The following is an 18,099-nucleotide window of genomic DNA, read 5'->3' on the forward strand; positions in this document are numbered from 1 at the left end:
TCAGGGAATGGTTTGGGTTAAAAGGGATCTTTCAAGACCATTTAGTTCCATCCTCCTGCTGTGGGTAGGGATACCTTCTACTAGACCAGGTTGCTCAAAGCCCCAGGTTGCTCAAGCTACCTGGCCTTGAACTCTTAAAATGATGGGGCTTCCACAGCTCAGGGAAATTGTTCCAATGCCTCATACCTTCATGGTAAAAAAATTCCCTCCTTAAGTCCAGTCAGAATCTACCCTCTTTTAGTTTAAAATGTCAACCTCTCTACTTCACTACAGGCCTTGGTAAAAAGTCTTTCCTAATCTTCTTCTAAGCCACCTTTAAATGTTAAAAGGCTGCTGTGAGGTCTCCCTGGAGCCTTCTGCAGGCTGAACCACCCCAGCTCTCTCTGTCTGTCATGGTCAGAGGGTGCTCCATCCCTCTGACCATCTTCATGGCCCTCCTCTGAGCTGTCTTCAATAGGTCCATGTCCTTCTTCTGTTGGGGATCCCAGAGCTGAACGCCCCTCTCCAGGTGGGGTCTCACCAGAGCGAAATAGAGGGGCAGAATCCCCTCCTTCAGCCTGCAGGCCACACTGCTTTTGAGGCAGCCCAGGATCCAAGCACATTGTTGACCTATATCCAGTTTCTCTTGCACCAGTGCCCCCAAGTAATTTTCTGCTGGGCTGTTCCCAATCCATTCATCCCCCAGCCTGCATTTGTACTGTGCATTGTCCCAGCCCCAGTGCAAGACCTTGTGTTTAGCCTTGTTGAACTTCATGAGGTTAAGATGACACTGGTGATAAGACTTGTCAAAACAACTGCTTATTCTTGCTTAACCTTGGCTGGGGGACTAGAGGGGTTGTTTTTTGCTGCAAAAACTATGATGCCTTCTCAAGAGAGTGCAAAAGAAATGATAGAAATGTAAAAGGCACTCATGTTCCTGAGAGTGTTTTGTAAGACTTCAATAAAGGAATTTAAGCTGCGATATCTTTATGGTTTTTATTATTTGCATACCTCTGCAGTAACATGGGAATGAAAATAAATGCCCTTGATGATTTGTAAGAGACAGTGGGATTCCTTTCACTCTGCAGTGTTATTTGCATATGCATTTTTTTTTCAGGGTTATGCAGAACATGTTTAAACTTCTACTGGTGTAAAATGCTGTGGGAGGTAAACTTGCAGCCAGTATGTAAACTTGCAGTTTGTTTTAGGCCAGTGTTATTCTACATACACTTCTGAGAAGTCAATAACTGTATGCATGTAATACTAATCCAGTATGGGTTGCTGTTTTCTTAAAAACAAGTTGAAGAAACAAAGTTGTGACCCTCTATTCATTTTGGTTTATTTTAGTGTTTGGACTAATGCTCTCAGTTGGCTTGCTAGCTGTGCCTATTCAAGAATTCACCAGCTGGCACTGTTAGATTAGCTGCTCACAGGTATTTTTTTAATTCTGTATACCTGAAGTACCTACAATGCAAGAATTCATGAGAGCTGTGTAGTGCAGTGTTTATACCATGAATTTCACGTTGGTCTGAATTTCCACTGAAGTGATGGTAATTGTGTGCTTTGAGGAATGTCATTCCTCATTTAAAATGAATTTGAAGATGTTCAGATGTTTCCTCAGTTTACTCTCTATTAAGACTCTGTTTTCATTTTAAGAAGATCTTTTCACTGGAAAGCTATCCAAGGTTCATAGGCTTTGGAGTTGAAGTTTGGTGATCCAGGGGTCTCTTACAAGGGACAGATTTGTTGTATGAACTATATGGCCTTCCTTGTGGCTTAGATACAAATTGGAAAAGTAGGGTGTATATAAGAAGGCAGTGGGCAGACAATGCATTTCTGCACTGATGTTTTGTACCATAATGAAATATTCTTACATTTCATAGCAGTTCTTCCATAGGGCAGCACTGTTCTCAGGTTTTTTGGGTTTTTTATTTTTCCTGTGTGTGCAAAGCATTCTATGAAGTGTTGATATTTCCTATTGCAGAGAGTTTAATACTGGAAACTTGGCTAAACCAGCTCTTGGCATTCAAAACCAGCCTCAGCAAGGTGTTAAATACCACCGCTCTTTTTTTTTCCTCCAGAGAGACGACTCAGTGATATCTGAAGGGTAAACCTTGGGCATTGATCAAATCATGAAGCAGAACAGTTTCTGCTATGCCCTTGAATTTGCAGTGAGCATTACAGGTGCAGCTTGTATGGTCCTGTCCCACCACAGGCTTGACTGGTGGGAGAATGAGTGAATGATGATTTATGTTTTTTTGAGGAGCAGCAAAGACATCTGTGATCAAGCTGATATAGCTGAGACGTTCAGACACTTAGGTAATTCAGGTAATTTTGAGATTCTCTAAACAGACATCTTTGAGCTCCTGGGGATGTGGCTTACAGTGGAGTTCTGTGGCCATTTTAAACTATATTCCTGCTGAAAGGAGCACTCCTGCCCATCTTTCCTCAGGCTGGACTATTTCCTTTTGCCACCAAAAATATTCATAAAGCTGTGCAGTCAACCAGACTGGGGAACCTGATAATGGGGAAAACTAAAACAACAAGCATCACCTCCACAGCTGAGGTTTAACCCACATCAGATAAATGCATTGCAAACATGAGAGTGGGAGACAAGGACAGACAGGACTATTTTTTGGGGTTTTATGCTGGTTTAGGATGTTTGAAACTACAGAGTTTAATTTCTCTCCCGCTTATTTCTAGAAAAGAATTGTAGCAAATAATGTAAAGCTCATGTTTGTCATGCAGTTTATAGTCAGTTAATTGTGAGTTGCAGGATTGCTTACTGTTCTCATGTTTACCTGATGCCTTGGTTCAGAAGGTGCTTCTGCAATCCTGCCTTTCTCCTCTGTGAGGGGAAAGGATCTCTTTGTTTCCTCATGTTTGTTGTTTTGGACAAATCTTCAGTCTACTGCAGCCAGCATGCAGCTGATCTCCAGTCTGTGTGATCCCAGAGGGAATGTATAGCACTTTGCAGTGGGCAGGAGAGCCAAGTCAGGAGTTCAGAATAGGAATGTCCTCACAAATTGTTTCACTGATAACTTGTATCAAAATAGCAACCTTTTTCTAAATTCTAGCAAACGTGTAATTGAGGATGTTTAAGTGATGAGTATGGTGGATATTTTAATGAGGCAAGGGCTATGTGTGTAGTGTGAAAGACTGTTGAGGCCCAGGACAGTTTATTTTAATACTGCAAATGGGGAATGGAATAAAAATAAAAATCCCTCTTTTCATGTGAGATAAACTGAGCAGATGAGCAACCTTAATTACACTTCAATGTTTTTTCATTCTCTAAGAAGTTAAATGATGATCATGACTTCATGACACAGCACAAAACTGAATTTTATTAGTGAAGTACTGTAGAAATCTATTATTGAGTTCAATTGAAAACTTGCCTTTAGTCCTAAAGTTAAAATGTTCTAATAAATAATTATTCTTGCTTGCAGATAACTACTCTTATTAATCATAAGGATAAACCAAAGCGTTCAGACAAGACTCTGCAGGCAATCCAGCGAGTGGGCCAAGCCGTTAACCTGGCAGTCGGGAGATTTGTTACTGTGGGTGAGGCCATAGCCAACGAAAACCATGAACTGAAGGAGGAAATGAGTGTTGCTTGCATCGAGGCAAGGAGAGCAGGTATGTAGTTACTCATGAAATTGTACTGGTGCCATTTTTGGCACACTATTTTTAGTGTCAGGCATAATGTAAGAACTTTATTATTTAATTGCTTAACCTTCCTCTGCTGGTTCATTCAAGGCCTGATCTGTTCCCTGATTTTGTCACTTACTTAAATTGCTGTCATCTTACGAATAGGGAATGGAATTGTGTGTTGGCTTTGATTTTTATAGGATCATTTGCCTCAAGGAATTACCTGACTGCTCTTTTTTATGATATTATGACAGACAAAGAGCAGAGTGTTGGGAATACAACTTTAGAGTTTATTGCTGCCAAGTTAAAACAGTGGAGTATTTTAAGTTATTTGAGTGTTATGCTATTGAGGTCACTGCATTCCAAATCTTAGTGTCTGATTGAAGGTCAATGTCAACCCATATTTCATCAGGACTCAGTAAGATGACTCACATCAGTCATCTGATGACTCCCCTCACTAGAATGAAAATCATATTATGCTTGCCTTTTTGCTGGATTCAAGTTTTGTTGCAAACTTGCTGTGTGTATGAATTGAATGCGAAGTGTGGATAATTGAGTTGCCTGCTGTCACTCTCCTTCCCCCAGAAAATTCTGTTTAGGCTGGTAGGGGATTGCATTCTCTGATGCTGTAAGACAATGTCATTGTTGTGCTAAAAAATGGTTTCCTAGATACTAAATACTATTCCTTGCCTAATATTTCAGTGGCCATCAGTAAAAGCATATTCTTAGATCTGCAGTGAAGGCTTCAATATGACATGTAGTAGAATGTTCCTTTTGTTGTTAGTAGGGTGAGGTTTTGTTTTTGTGTTCAAATACTTTTGGATTATCCGAAGTTCTACTTGAAGCTTTCCCGAAGCTTTCCCAGTTTGAGCAGGTGGATGAGCCTGCAAGTGTGATACACATTCTGCTGCTGTGGCTTCAGGGAGACAATCTTGAGCTTCTGTTGTGGGAAACAAATAAATGACCCTTCAACAGCCCTTCAACATTAATGTCTTGATTACTGCAGGATGGAGCAATATTCTGCTCCAAGATTTGGGTTACTGTACTTGAAACTGCTCTATTAAGTTAAAAAGGGGGCTTGGGTGGCTGTTTGGTTTTTATCTTTGAAATTACCTCAGAGTTGTGAAGAACTTGTCTTTGCTGACCTAACTGGTGTACGTCTTGTTGGATCGCTGTTCTGGCCTCAGACTTTGGGGATGCAGTTCATACTATTATTTGTGATTAAATGAAAAAAGAAGCTTAGAAATTGGGCATGGTGCTGTAAGAAATCCTCTGAAAATCTCTCAACAATGAATCACAATGTCTAGAAACATGCTGCTGATGAATGATTTGTTCTTATGATTTGAAGGACTATTCTGGATAAACTTTAGACTGAAAATTCTTAGTTGCTTCAGTAAACTTGGCTGCAAACAGAAATGTCCTAATTTAAAAACATTCCATTTGTTATGTGAAGCATGTGTTTTCTCTTCAGAGATCCAAGTAAAATGCTGACAAGACAAAATTGCCAAAGTTCACATCGATAATCTCAGCTACTGGAAGAGCAGTGCAGTCTGAATCTCTATTTTTTGACTTGCCAGTTATGCTGTGGTTAAGTATTTTTTTCTCCCTATCGCTGTGTGCAGGAGGAGCTCAGAACCTAAAAATGGTCTGCAATACTTTATCCCAGCAAAAGACTATACTTCTTTTGTATTGAAAGTTTTATTTCCTGTTATGCAGTAATAGCCTCAGTCTAGAGGAGTGAAGATATGGCCTGTTTACATTTCTGTCAGCCTCACGTTTACTTTGGCATGGCTCAGTTGTTCCCTGCATTTGAGATCTAGCTTACAGCTTACATGGGAAATTCAGTATAGCAAACATGTTTGCTCCTGGTTATTTGTTTGATGGAGGGGTTTTTGTGCCAGTAGTATCTCTGTGGACTGTTCCATGTTGGACACAGTAACATAGCCTTTTGAGTGGATACATGTCCTCTGAACTCAGTTTCTGAGGGTGGTTACTCAAGTGCCATTTTTGATAACTTTGGTGTTCCCAAGCAAGCCAAGAAAATTTCCTGGACAATTATAGCCAAGAATATTGTCTATATTAATGAACCCTGTGTTCTGAGGGCATAAAGCCTTTGCTCTTTAGGGCAGGGAATCTGGTAGAGCTGTTCATACTTCTTTTTAGCCAATAAATTAGATTGTGTCTTAGGAATGGAGATTTTACAAGGCATAAAAGACTTCAACACAAAAGGATTTAGAACATTAAGCATCTCAATTTCTGAGAAGAGTAGGGAGTCTTTAAATCAATTGCATATTCTGCAGAGGCTTTGAAGGATGACAGATGTTGTATCTGTTTCTTGAGAAGGGTATAATCAGTGATTTGAAATGTTTCAGACTTGTTATGACTATTTCCTTGTAATAAACCTTGTAATTTGATTGACTCAAAATAGAATCCTAAAACACTGCAGAGGGTCATGTAGCAGATTTTGGGTGACATTATTCTTGCACTGTGTCAATGTTTACAGTGACAGTATAGTAGTGGAATTTAACTTACAGAAGCACATTTTAGATGCCCATCTGTGATTTTTTTTTTGGTCTTCTTTTTCTGTCTAAAAACTAGGAAAGACTGGCTAATTTAAAAGAAAAAGCACATGTCAGGAATAAGTGTCATAGCTTTTCCAGTATTCTCTGCCAGTTGACTATGTAGCCCTAAAGGAAGATGTAGGGTGAAATAAAAGCAATAAATAGCTCTCTGCTATTTTTGCTTTGGTTTTAGTACAGAGAGAGCTAAATTAAGAAGGCTGAAAATGAAAATTTAAATGGATAAATGGAATCACAGAAAAACTGAAGATGTAAGGGTCATTTTAACTCCCAAGAATGGAGATCATGCAATTTCTTGTGCACTGCTCATTTCTTCACTTCTTTCTTCTGCCCTTACTTAAGAGTGTTTGACTACCTTTGCTGTGGTGAAAGTATTTTCTTACATCTTGTTCCATCACCAAACCTACTGGGGTCAGTCTGTCTGTGTCTCTCCATACCTGCCCCCTAGGGGGATAGATGTAGAGCACAGAAAGCTCTGCCACTGACCTTCTCTTCTTGGGGCAGAATAAACTTCCCCCCTTCAAGCTCTTCCCTTACGTCACTTGCTCCACTGTGTCAGCTGAGGTGTTGAGGAGCCCAGAAGTGGACATGGTGCTCCAGGTGCTGCCTCACAAGTGCCAAAAGGAAGGCAAGAATCATTTCTGCAGCCTTCCACATGCAGCTGGCCATTATTGCTGACTCCTGTTGAACTCTTTGTTAGCCTCCCATGTCTTTCCCCATGAAGATTCCCTGTTGACATCTGATCTCAGCATGTAGGGCTGAGTGGTGTTACCCTGGCCCAGATGTGGTATTTACTGCCCTTGTTGGGCTTCACAGATTTTCTATCAGATAAATTTTTTCAGCCTGTTCCTCTGTCTAGCAGCCCTACCCTCTGCAGTATCAGACACTCCCCCACTTTCGTATTGTTCACAGACTTGCTGAGCATGCTGAGTAATCATCTGGGGAATAGTTTTGATGACTCCTGTCAGTCCCAGAGGTACACCACTGGAAGTTGACCACCCAGTGAACTTTGTACCTGTTATCAGCATCCCCAAGCCCAACAGTCAGGTTCATTTTCTACCCACCTTTTTGTTCACTTAGTCCATATCCCTAGATAAAGTTATAACGGAAACTCTGGGAGATCATGGCAGGGGCCATGCTGAAGCTGAGATACATAGCATTCATTACTTTCTTTTTTTAAAAAGAGTGTCATCTCATGGTAAAAGGCACTCAGTTCAATAAGGGACTATTCACCTTGGCAGGTCTGTGATGGCTCTTCCTGATTGCTTTTTTCTGCTTAATGTTGTAATGTTTTCCAAGATTATTTTAACAGTAATCCTGGGGGCTGATGTGAGGCTGACTAGCCTGCAATGACCTGATTTTTTCTTGTTAACCTTCTTTGACATGGATGTGACAGTTGTCTTTCTATTATTGGAAATATCACCCAATTGTCATAATCTCTCAGTCATGATAGGAGAATTACAGTGACACTGAACTGTTTCTTTGACATGCTCAGATGTGTTGTAGGGGCTGGTGTACACCCAGCTGGGTATAGCTTCTCTAGCTCCATCTCTTTACCCTAACAGGTTTTGTTCCTCATAGCTTACTCCCAGGGCTTAATTCCTATTCCTGTAGTTGCAGATCTCTAGGCAGGGAAGGAAGCCATTTTTCTGTTACCAGAAGTCTTGAGTTTCTGTGGCTGTCTGGAGCTTTTGACAGGCAGATCTTGCAGGTGTTTCAGTGTTCTCTGATAACTCTTTGTATGACTAACTGCTTCACCTATGACTTGATTCATCCTCAAGGAGGTGAATCCCATAGCATAAGAAATGGGATAATGATGTGCATCCTTTCTTGGCTGCCAAAAGAACTTTGCATCTGTTTTAATTGTTCTCTGTGGGATTCTACAGCATTTTATGTTGTCACAGATATTCTAAGGTCCCAGAAATAGGTTAATCTGCTGACAAAGATGAAAAAGTAGAGACTGATGTGAAGTGAAATGAACTGGACTATGGAGAAGGCAATGGCCAATGTGTTTTACTGTCAAATGATCTCCTTACCTGACTGGAGACTTGGCCTGCAGCTTCACTGGGAGTGCCTCTGGCTGCCCCTCACTCTTTGAGCTGCAGCTGTACTTTTATAAGTCCTCTTGCTTCTATCCATTTCCAGGACCTTCATCTGTGGAATTCACTGTCTCAGACTGTACCATAGTATAGTATATGGGTGACTGATTATTTGGAGCATGCCTTTTGTGACCTGGCCTGGTCCCAGCAAATGTACTGAAAGTTCCTTTCCATAATGCAACACTATTTAGGCAGCTTAAGAACCCAAGGGATTACAATTATCAGAGGAGAGAAGCATTATGAAATGTGGAGCTCTGTGGTTTGAAGGACTGTTGGGCCTTCCTTGTTCTATAGTGTGTGGCATTTCTGGAGTACCAGGATAATGCAGGTTCTTCAAATGGGAGCACTGTCTTTTTCAGGCCTTTGGAGTATTTTGCCTGCTTAGGTGAATTATCTTCATTGAGGTTTTGAAGATGAGTCATAGGGAATTTGATCAAATCTCCTAGATTTTATCTTTAAGGATGATCTATAGGTCAGCTGTACATTGATCATCTTTTCTTGCATGCTAACAAAACTCATGTCTCAGAGCTTGCCTGAGCTCAGTCTCCCAGCAGCCCTTCTCTGGTCACAGACTAACAAATTGCTCTGTCTCTCCTGTATTGCACTACTATCTAAGGTACTCCAGAAGATTCAGTTGGATATGGTCTGTGTTTCTTTCTCAGATAAGGAAATCCATTAGCTGCAGTGGATGTAGAGTTTTTACCTGCATAAAAAGTGGTCAATTAAGCCTTTTAAACTGTCTATTTAACTAAATCCAGGTTGAATAAAAATATGATGCTGAACCAAAAATCAGCATTTCCTTGCCTTTTTTTTTTCCTCTCCTGTCTCTGACAATGCCCTGTTTAGTGGCCCTCCTTGGAATGTGAAGTGCAGTAGTCTCACTATAATGCTTCAGTCCTCCAAATTGTAAAGTTATGTTTGAAATCTCTTTATTATTCATGCCTGGAGACTTCTACAGGAATAGGAAACCTATAAATTATGGGAATGCTAATTGAAATTTGCAAAGTGCAAGGGAGTTCATAGTTCTTTCTTCCTTGCTACATCCCACTCTTTCAGTGGATTGATGCTGCAAGTGTGGGTACTGGTGTGACTTTGGCTATTAAAATCAGAAAAATACCTCCCATGAATGTTTTCTCCCTCCACACTCCCTAATTCTTCCCATCACTCCCCCCTCAAATAGCTGTAGATTACTGTAAGGAAATTAGTGTATGTTACAGATGGAAGAATAAGGTAGTAGTGAATAGTAATCCACATTTAAATATGGAGAGGGTGCCACCAGCAGTCAGTCCAAGGAAGTAAAGTGAAATAAAAAGAATTGTAGAAAGCTCTGAAATTTTCTTATCCCTCAAAGGTAGAAGTTAAGAATGCTTAATATCAATATCTTTCTTCTAAGTATGGAAAGTCACTTGATTTTTTTTTCCTTCTAGGTGAAACAATTGCAGAGCTTACAGATGTGGCAAGCTTGGATCATCCAGAATCTGATAGCCACATAACAATCTTTACAGACAAAACGGGTGTGGTGAAAGCTGCAAGGTTGTTGCTTTCTTCTGTCACAAAGGTGTTGGTGTTAGCAGACAGAATTGTTATTAAGCAAATTATAACTTCCAGGAATAAGGTATTGTAGCTTCTTTTCTGTTCTGTTTAACTAATACCTGTAGTCAGTGCAAAAGAGTGGTGGTAAATGTGATATTGTCATTGTCTCTCTGGAGGAATTATAAAATAAAGAGATAAAATGAATGTCTTGCACATACTTGTTTACTTACCAGGTATCTGAAAAGGGATGGCTCTAAGTCAGTAGGATTAAAATAATATTTTTCATTGATTCTGCATTTTATGTCACCCACATTGCTTTATTCACTTATTATGTTGGAGAAAATGCTGTGTTACTGCTTATTTAACTTTAAATTTGCTGTGAGGTGAAAAGTGTGTCTGTTGGTAAAATAGTCAATAAATCTTCTACTTGCTAATGACAGGATGTTTGTACTGTCAGGATCAAGACAAGGAGAGCATTATGGGATCTAGGCAAAAAGCTGTGAGGAATGCACATAAAAGTCTGTGCCAGTGAAGTGAAGTTTACAGATTAAAAGCTTTTTGTGTGGTTTAACTCAGGTCTTGAAATTTAGGGTGAAACTACTTGGTTGGTTTAAATAATCTATGAACGCCCATTTAACCTCAAATATAATCTGTTGCAGACTTCACTGTCTTGCCTGTAGGATATTCTTCCATTTTTTTTCTTCACAATGTGCTAAAACAAAAATAGAAAAATCCTCTATTTGAAAAATGAGAACCTGATAAGGCCTGGGGGTTTCCATCAATTTTGAGCTTGTAATCCAGAGCAGTGCCCCTCTTTCCAATTTCTATGTCCCGGTTTACTTTCCAGACCCACTGGACTGTATTTTGCAGCACCTAGATCCAAGGCACTTAGTTCAGTCCAGGATTCAAAACCAGTGAAATTACCTGCTTCTCTCTGGCTTTAGACTTGGCAGCACTGATCTGCTGTCTTTGTGCTCATTTCTTCTCCCAGCAGTTGATTCAGTTGGCAGCAGTGTTAGCAATATCAGTTTGCTGAAGTTCCTTGCAGCATTGGTCTTCTTTAGCACCGAAGAATGGTGCATTTAATACCTTTTGCTGCTTTTCTGCTGTCATCTGCAGCCATGCAGTAATCCTAATTTACCTTTCCAAAAGTGGCAGGTTTAGGCTATGGAGCAACTGTGCAAATACACATATAATGAAAGGATAATGAAAGATATATCCTTTCAGGAGCAAGCTAGGTTTCTGGTAATTTTAAATATATATGTATAAGAAAATATTGTCATATACATACCAATGTGAATATAGTAAGCACAGATGCAGCATTTAATTTTGAAAGCATTTCAAGCGATCTCATAGTCTAGACTAAGTGTTTCTGACTCTGACTGCCCTATGCACAGAATTGTAAAATGTCTTGAGTTGAAGGGGCCCAAGTCCAACTTCTGGCCCTGCACAGGACACCCCAAGAGTAACACCATGTGCCCAAGAGCACTGTCCAAATGCTTCTTGTCAGGCTGGTGCTGTGACCTTTCCCTGGGGATCCTGTTCCAGTGCCCAACCACCCTCTGGGTGAAGAATCTTTTCCTGATATCTAATTCTGATATATTTTCTGATATTTCCCCAGAAAAAAACTTTAGGCCATTCCCTCAGGTTCTGTCACTGGTCCTGTCACAGAAGAGATCAGTGCCTGCTGCTCCTCTTCCCCTCACAAGAATGTTGTAACTGCAATGAGGTCTCCACTCAGTCTCCTCTTCTCCTGAACAGACCAAGGGACCTCAGCTGCTCCTCCTATGGCTTCCCCTCAAGGCCCTTCACCATCTTCATTGCCCTCCTTTGGACGCTCTCTAATGGTTTAATATCCTTCTTATATTGTGGCACCCAAAACTGTTGCCAGCACTGGAGATGAGGCTGCCCCAGTGCAGAGCAGAGCAGGACAATCCCTCCCTTACCCAGCTGTCAGTGCTGTGCCTGATGGCCCCCAGGACACAGCTAGTCTTTGGGATCTCCTGGGCTTTACTGCATTCTCCTTTCTGTGCATAGTGCACATCTGGGAAAGTCTGCTTTTGTCTGTGGTACCAGTAGAGCAATTCACATCTCCAGAACCATATTAAATAAATGGTGTTTTATACAGGCCTAATATTTTTATATGCCCTAATTTTTATAGAATACATTCCTGAAAAGTATGTCAGACACCACTATGATGAATAGTACAGAGGTTCTTCCTGTAGAAGACTTTGTGGTAGAGGGATAATAATATGGGGGATTTAAGAAGTGCACATAAATACTCTGAGACAGTGTAGTATAATATGGCAAAGAGGATGGAAAGGTAGGAAGAGGATCATCAGTACTGCCAACTGGAGAAGATTCTGGCTTCTTGAAGTGTGTCACTGTTCCAGAAGATCTCAGCTCCATTTTTATCTTAGAGACTGAATACCCAATGTTAAACTTCTATTGCCTTTTTTTTTTTCCTGCCTATTTCTGAACACCTTTTTTTTCCATTGTCATCATCTTCTTCGTGTGAATAAACAGTCAGTCAAGGGCTAAGGATAGAAGAACAGATGAGTGGTTGGACATCCAGTCCCTCAGACAAATGAAGTGATTGCGATCTTCTAGAATGGTGATCTATTCCAGAATCCAGCCTCTGGCTGATGATCCGCAGTGATCCTGTTCCTGCTTCCACATTCTCTGCACCACATATGCTGTCCTTGTGTTCTTGGATTGCATACGTTTTCTTCCATACCTGCCCACATCTTTCCTACCTTACAAAATCAATTTCATTGTCCAACAGGCTTAGTCACTGCCTCGGTGAGCTTATATAAAGTTTTGCTCCACTCTCTGTCACCAGTCAGGTTAGGAGAGCCAGAACAATAAGCAGGGAAGTGACAGATAGTGGGGGAGTTGCTGCATTGTTCATTTTGGATCAAAATATGGATGTGCCCTGAGGTGATGTCAGCCTACGACTGCTGTTTGCAAGGCGACATTCATCCTGCAGCAGTAGCTGTGCAATACCTAGTGCTAATTTGGATGTTAATAAGACCTTAAAGCCTTGAGGTTTTTTTTACCTTTTTTTAACCTTCTAATTAATAGATAATAAATAGATGTATGTCTTCATTACCATCTGTATGTTTCTTGTTGGAAAAGCTTTAAAATGAAAATTTATTAAGACATCACAGGTATTTTGCATTGTATCAGCATCTTGAATAAGCTTCAGACAAATTTAGAGCTGTCTATACAGTTTTTTGGACTGTCAGCTCTGCCTGGGATGTCAAGAATTATTTAATGTAATGGAAATGCATGTGCTTTCACTGTAATTTTTATTTGACAAGAAATTTGTCATGAGAGAAACACAGAAAACTATAACAGAGTTGTTTGCAACTAAGGTCAGACTCATAAAGTAATACATTTGATTAAACCTACAATGGTTGAGCATCATTAATATTTCTTTTTATCTATTCTTAGAAGAGAAAGTTGGACCTTAGCTTGTATGTTTTCCTCTTTTATCCACATTTACTTTTCTACATCCTCACTTTCCCAGTCCTGTGGTTCTCTCCTCCTTCCACTCCCATGCTGCTATTTTCACATCTTTATGCATCTTCCTTCCAAGTCCTTTGTACTCCAGCCTTTCTCGTATATCAACAGCCCAATCAGGAAAACTCCTCCTTTCTGCAGCCTTTGCGGAACCACTGGCCCAACATAATATACTCAGACAGATTGCTGCAGTCTAATATTGCTTGATAAAGCTGTGAATTCCACAGCAGTTGCAGTAAGACATTTGCTTTACTTAGGTTACAGTTGAGATTGAGTGGCTGCTCTGCCACAAACAAATGGATGCTTCTAGGAGAGTTTGCCAGGGTTGCAGGAAAAGGGGAGTTTGTCATAATCAGGTGTGTACACTGTTTTTGTAGTTGTGGGGAGATACTTTTGGCATAGAAAAGGAAAAATCAGTTAAAGTTTTCTCCCTTTCAAGTACAGTCTGTTAAATTTTCATGTGGTGTTTTATCTCCAGTCTGAAAGACAATACAGAGCTACTTTGAATGTTTTCCCTTCTGAAGACAATAAGTGGATTTGAAAGATCACTTTGAGATTAGCAAGATATATGTCTAACCTGAAAAATGCAGATGTTAATTTCTGTTATAATCCATAATGTAGTGACTTCACAGGATACCTTCAGTAATCAGTAATTTATAAGCTCTGTGATGGTCTTTGCTGAATGTTTAAAAAATGCTGATTTTACATGCTTTTATGTATCTTGAGTAAGAACTTCACACAACTTAGGTTTATTTAGTTCTTTGTTTTATATGCACCTGATAGAAATCCCCAGAGTTAGAGTAGGTTGTTATGGAAAGTACAAAACTATGTATTCACTTATTTCTAACTTTTTTGTTCAGTTTTGTTGAATTCTATTGCTTCTTTTTTTAATATACAGAGCCACTGAAACACACATCTGTGCAACTGTGATTTTAGACTTTAAAAGTTAGGCATCTGAAATGGAGAGTTACAACACAGGGGTATAATCTGCACTTTTTACTGTCATATTAAATTTAAACCCACACTTTTTCCTGAATCTGGAAGCTGAATCCATCAATAGTGTTACTCTTCATGAGGAGCAAGGAAAATGTTTTTTGAGGGCTGACAGCAAATGACTCACTTTGAATGCAGCATGATAATTAACTCACATTGGATTTCTGGCTGAGTTATTAATGCTTAAATTGTGACAAATATATACATTTTAAACTACATGCCTTAGGAGTGTCTGTAAATAATAGTACTCCTAGTTCAATGATAATGGTTTTTGTTAATCTACAGTATTTTCCTTTATCTTGCAGGTTCTTGCAACTATGGAACAACTAGAAAAAGTCAGTAGTTTCCAGGAGTTTGTACAGATATTCAGCCAGTTTGGAAATGAAATGGTGGAGTTTGCCCATTTAACTGGAGATCGGCAAAATGTAAGTGTTAGTAAGGAGTTGTAAGACATGTTGCACAGTATCATCTTCATCTTGTTATCAGGAAGGTATGGGTTCTTCTGGGATGATAAACAAAAACAAAACAATTGCTGGTGTCCTGTCTGTGGAACGTGCCCTCTTCTTGCTCCACTCAAAACACATCTTTTGATTTTAAAGCTCAGTCGGAGAAATATGGCTGCATTGTTTGCCCTGCATATCTTCCAGAAGCCTGGGTGTGTGTTATTTTCATTGTCTTTTGGCTTCAGTCACTTTATTTTGGCTCTAACCTTTCTGGCTCATTACTCTGGTAGAGAGTTTGTCTGTTGTTATTTGACAGAAATATTTGATGTTTGCATGCAGTGAAAGGATTTCATTATCTTAAACTCCAAATGGATTCTAATAAAGCATCTGCTTGGTGGCTTGTTAGAGTTTGGTTTATTATTATTATTATTCTGAAATATTTTTCTAGGTTTAGGTTGAAACCTTCTTATGTTAGGGCAATGAGTTTTAGTTCTCACAGGCAGCTACTCTTTCAAAGCCTTTCATCCATACTGGAAGCTTTTTTCCCCACTACTTCCATGTAAATTTAAGGGTTTGTTGAGGCTTAAGACTTCTGCTGTGACCTGTGGTTACTTTCCCTTGATAATCCAGTCCTCTGCTCAGAGCTAAATCAGGGTTTGGTATAAATATACATAGTCCCTAATATCCAGCAAAATTCAGAAATCTGTTTGTATAAACAAATTGGCCAGCATCATGTGTTTCCTTTTAGTGTTGATGTGTGCATGCTTGGTGTCAAAGAACTGGGAAACCTACTTAAAATTAAAGGAAATACCTGCTTAGAAGTGAACTCTTTTTTTTCTCTGAAGTATTTTTTCCCTGGAGCAGTTGTTCCTTTGAAAGGGAAACATGCATTAATTAGGAAGTCGCTGTCACTTTTCAACTGGATTTTCAGTGTTAAGTGGTCTTCTGCTCTCCCCTCTTTGCCTGCTTGACTCTTTTGGCACGAGTGCTACATTACCACTTTTTCAGTTGTGTCAGGGCTTTCTTGATGTGCTCAGTTTACAGGGTGTAGGCTGCTAAGTGGCGCTACTGGTTTTATGGGGAGGAGGCATTCCCTCACAGTATTTTTAAGGGTGCCATAAATTCTTGAGTGCCATCAGATTTATCAGTGTGTAATGTCAGAATTTCAGAAATCAACTGTTTTTTGTTTCATTGTTTGATTGATTTGGTTTTTAATGTGATTTTGATCTCAAAGATTTTCTGTAGTTGCTGAATACAGACATTGTAAAAATGTCACAACAGGCTGCTGCTGTGATTTATCTGGGATGTTTTTGTTAATCTAGGGTATATTAGGATTAATTACATCCTGTAAAGCTCATCCCATTCAGTTGCCTCTTTGACACTCAGCACTCAGCTATCTTTGTGAGCAGTGAGAAGATGGTAGTTGTAGCTTTCTAAGTTCTTTCCCTTGTTAGACCTTCTTGCATGTTGAGGGATTCATGTCTTGCCCTCTTCCCCCACATCCTGGTTTGGAGTCTAAATTCTTCTATTTTGACGAACTTTGCTCGGGCTATAGTTCAGTTTTGCAGGTGTATCCATCTTTCCCTGTAAAGTTCTTGATAAGTTTCTGTACTGAGAGCAGGCACATACCAAGGAATCGCTTTTTCAGCCTGTTAAGAGTTTTTTATTACTGGTATGTAGCAAATATAACACTCAAGTAGAGAAAAGATTTACTTTACATTTCTTCCACTACAGTATAATGAAAATCAGGTGTTCTCTGTTTCTGCCTTACCCTCCCTCCATTTCAGAAAATACTTCTTGTCAGCTATTCTTTTCACCTCATTTTTCTGTTTTCTGAATAATGCCTTATGATTAAAAGTATCAAAATTAGCAACAGTTTACATAACATGCTCTATATCTTGGAGATCTTCCTTCTTTGAAATCTGAGTTGAATAGAGCCAAGAATAAATGCATTAATTGAAGTCTGTCTGACAAGTGAGTTCTGGATCATGACTTAGGCTGAAAATAGCAGTTGTCAGAAATTAGAAAGCTTTCTCACAACCATTCACCTGCAAGAGTTCTTTTTCCAGTCTCACTAGTTAGTATTTTAGATACTGTGTAATATTTGGGTCTTTTTTTTTTTCTTTTATTGTTTAGGATTTGAAGGATGAGAAGAAAAAGGCTAGAATGGCAGCATCTAGGGCTGTTCTTGAGAAGTGCACTATGATGCTCCTGACTGCTTCAAAGGTGAGTGAATTTGTGCACCCTTACACAACTTGGCTAAATCACATAGCATGGCATCTGCCAGGAGAGCTGATTCTCCTGTCTCGCTCTTCCACTTCAGACTTCATGTAAAGAAGGGTATAAGTATAAAGAATGAGGAAAGAAAATCTTTATATTCTGAGGAATGGTGTGAATTTGACTTAACAGCAGTTTAACAGAAAGAATTCCATATTCTAAACACAGTTTTTAGACTTGCCTTAGCAGGAAGCATTCATTTCATTATACTGTATGTGTACTCTTCCATAATAGTTACTCTGCTTTCTTTAAAAAGACTTGTCTGAGGCATCCAGACTGTGAATCCGCTCGTATTAACAAAGATGGAGTTTTTCATCGGATGAGACTAGCTTTGGAACAGGTGATAGAAATTGTAACTGACTCTAGACCAAATGGAGAAAGTGAAATGGCCCCCATCAGCATATATTCTGGCATCAAAGAATTCAAGGTAAGAGTAGAAATAATATTGTTTTCTACAGCCAGTAAAGTACCTCTTAACTAGGATTTTGGGGGGAAAAAAGTGGTTTTAGATTTGAGATCATGGAGCTGCATCTCTTCAGAGGTGTTGACTTAAATAACTGTCCCAAAATGTTAAAGAATCTGTCCAGAGGTGACTATAATTTAATTGTCATTGCTAAAACACACCTCTCCTTCTGAGTCAGTATGCATTCAGGACTGTAATATATTTTTGAGGTGATGCATTGACATTGAATAGCCTGAAGTATCAGGATCTGCTCAGACCTTCATTAAAATAGTTGTTGTTTGAGAATTCTTGCTTTTTAAGTGTTAATGTTTTTAAAACTGCTTGCAAAAATATTCATACAAACATTTAAAATGAGCAAACTGTCATTTAAAAGAAATGTTCTGAATTGAAATTGTAGCTCCATGGACTTTTTTTCCTCATAAAGGCTTTTCTAAATTTCATACTCCATTAAGAACAGTTAATGAGCAACCATGGCTTACTGCTTTTGAGTGTGTCACTTTGACTCAATTTATTGTTTATCCATTTCCCCTCTTTGAATTTCCACTGAAATTTTTTGAGAG

At 39.4% G+C, this 18,099-nt stretch overlaps 1 protein-coding gene across 1 annotated transcript in view; it reads left to right on the forward strand.

Moving 5' to 3' along the window:
- CTNNAL1 (catenin alpha like 1) overlaps positions 1 to 18,099 on the forward strand; it is a 56,298-nt gene that overhangs the window by 17,605 nt on the left and 20,594 nt on the right. The window contains exons 2-6 of the mRNA XM_030971300.1: positions 3,426 to 3,615; positions 9,733 to 9,920; positions 14,662 to 14,781; positions 16,936 to 17,025; positions 17,333 to 17,503. Of these exons, the coding sequence (XP_030827160.1) occupies positions 3,426 to 3,615; positions 9,733 to 9,920; positions 14,662 to 14,781; positions 16,936 to 17,025; positions 17,333 to 17,503 (759 nt within the window). The remainder of the gene's footprint in view (positions 1 to 3,425; positions 3,616 to 9,732; positions 9,921 to 14,661; positions 14,782 to 16,935; positions 17,026 to 17,332; positions 17,504 to 18,099) is intronic.

This window comes from Camarhynchus parvulus, chromosome 2 (genome assembly GCF_901933205.1).
Source record: "Camarhynchus parvulus chromosome 2, STF_HiC, whole genome shotgun sequence".
NCBI classification, from domain to species: Eukaryota; Metazoa; Chordata; class Aves; order Passeriformes; family Thraupidae; genus Camarhynchus; species Camarhynchus parvulus.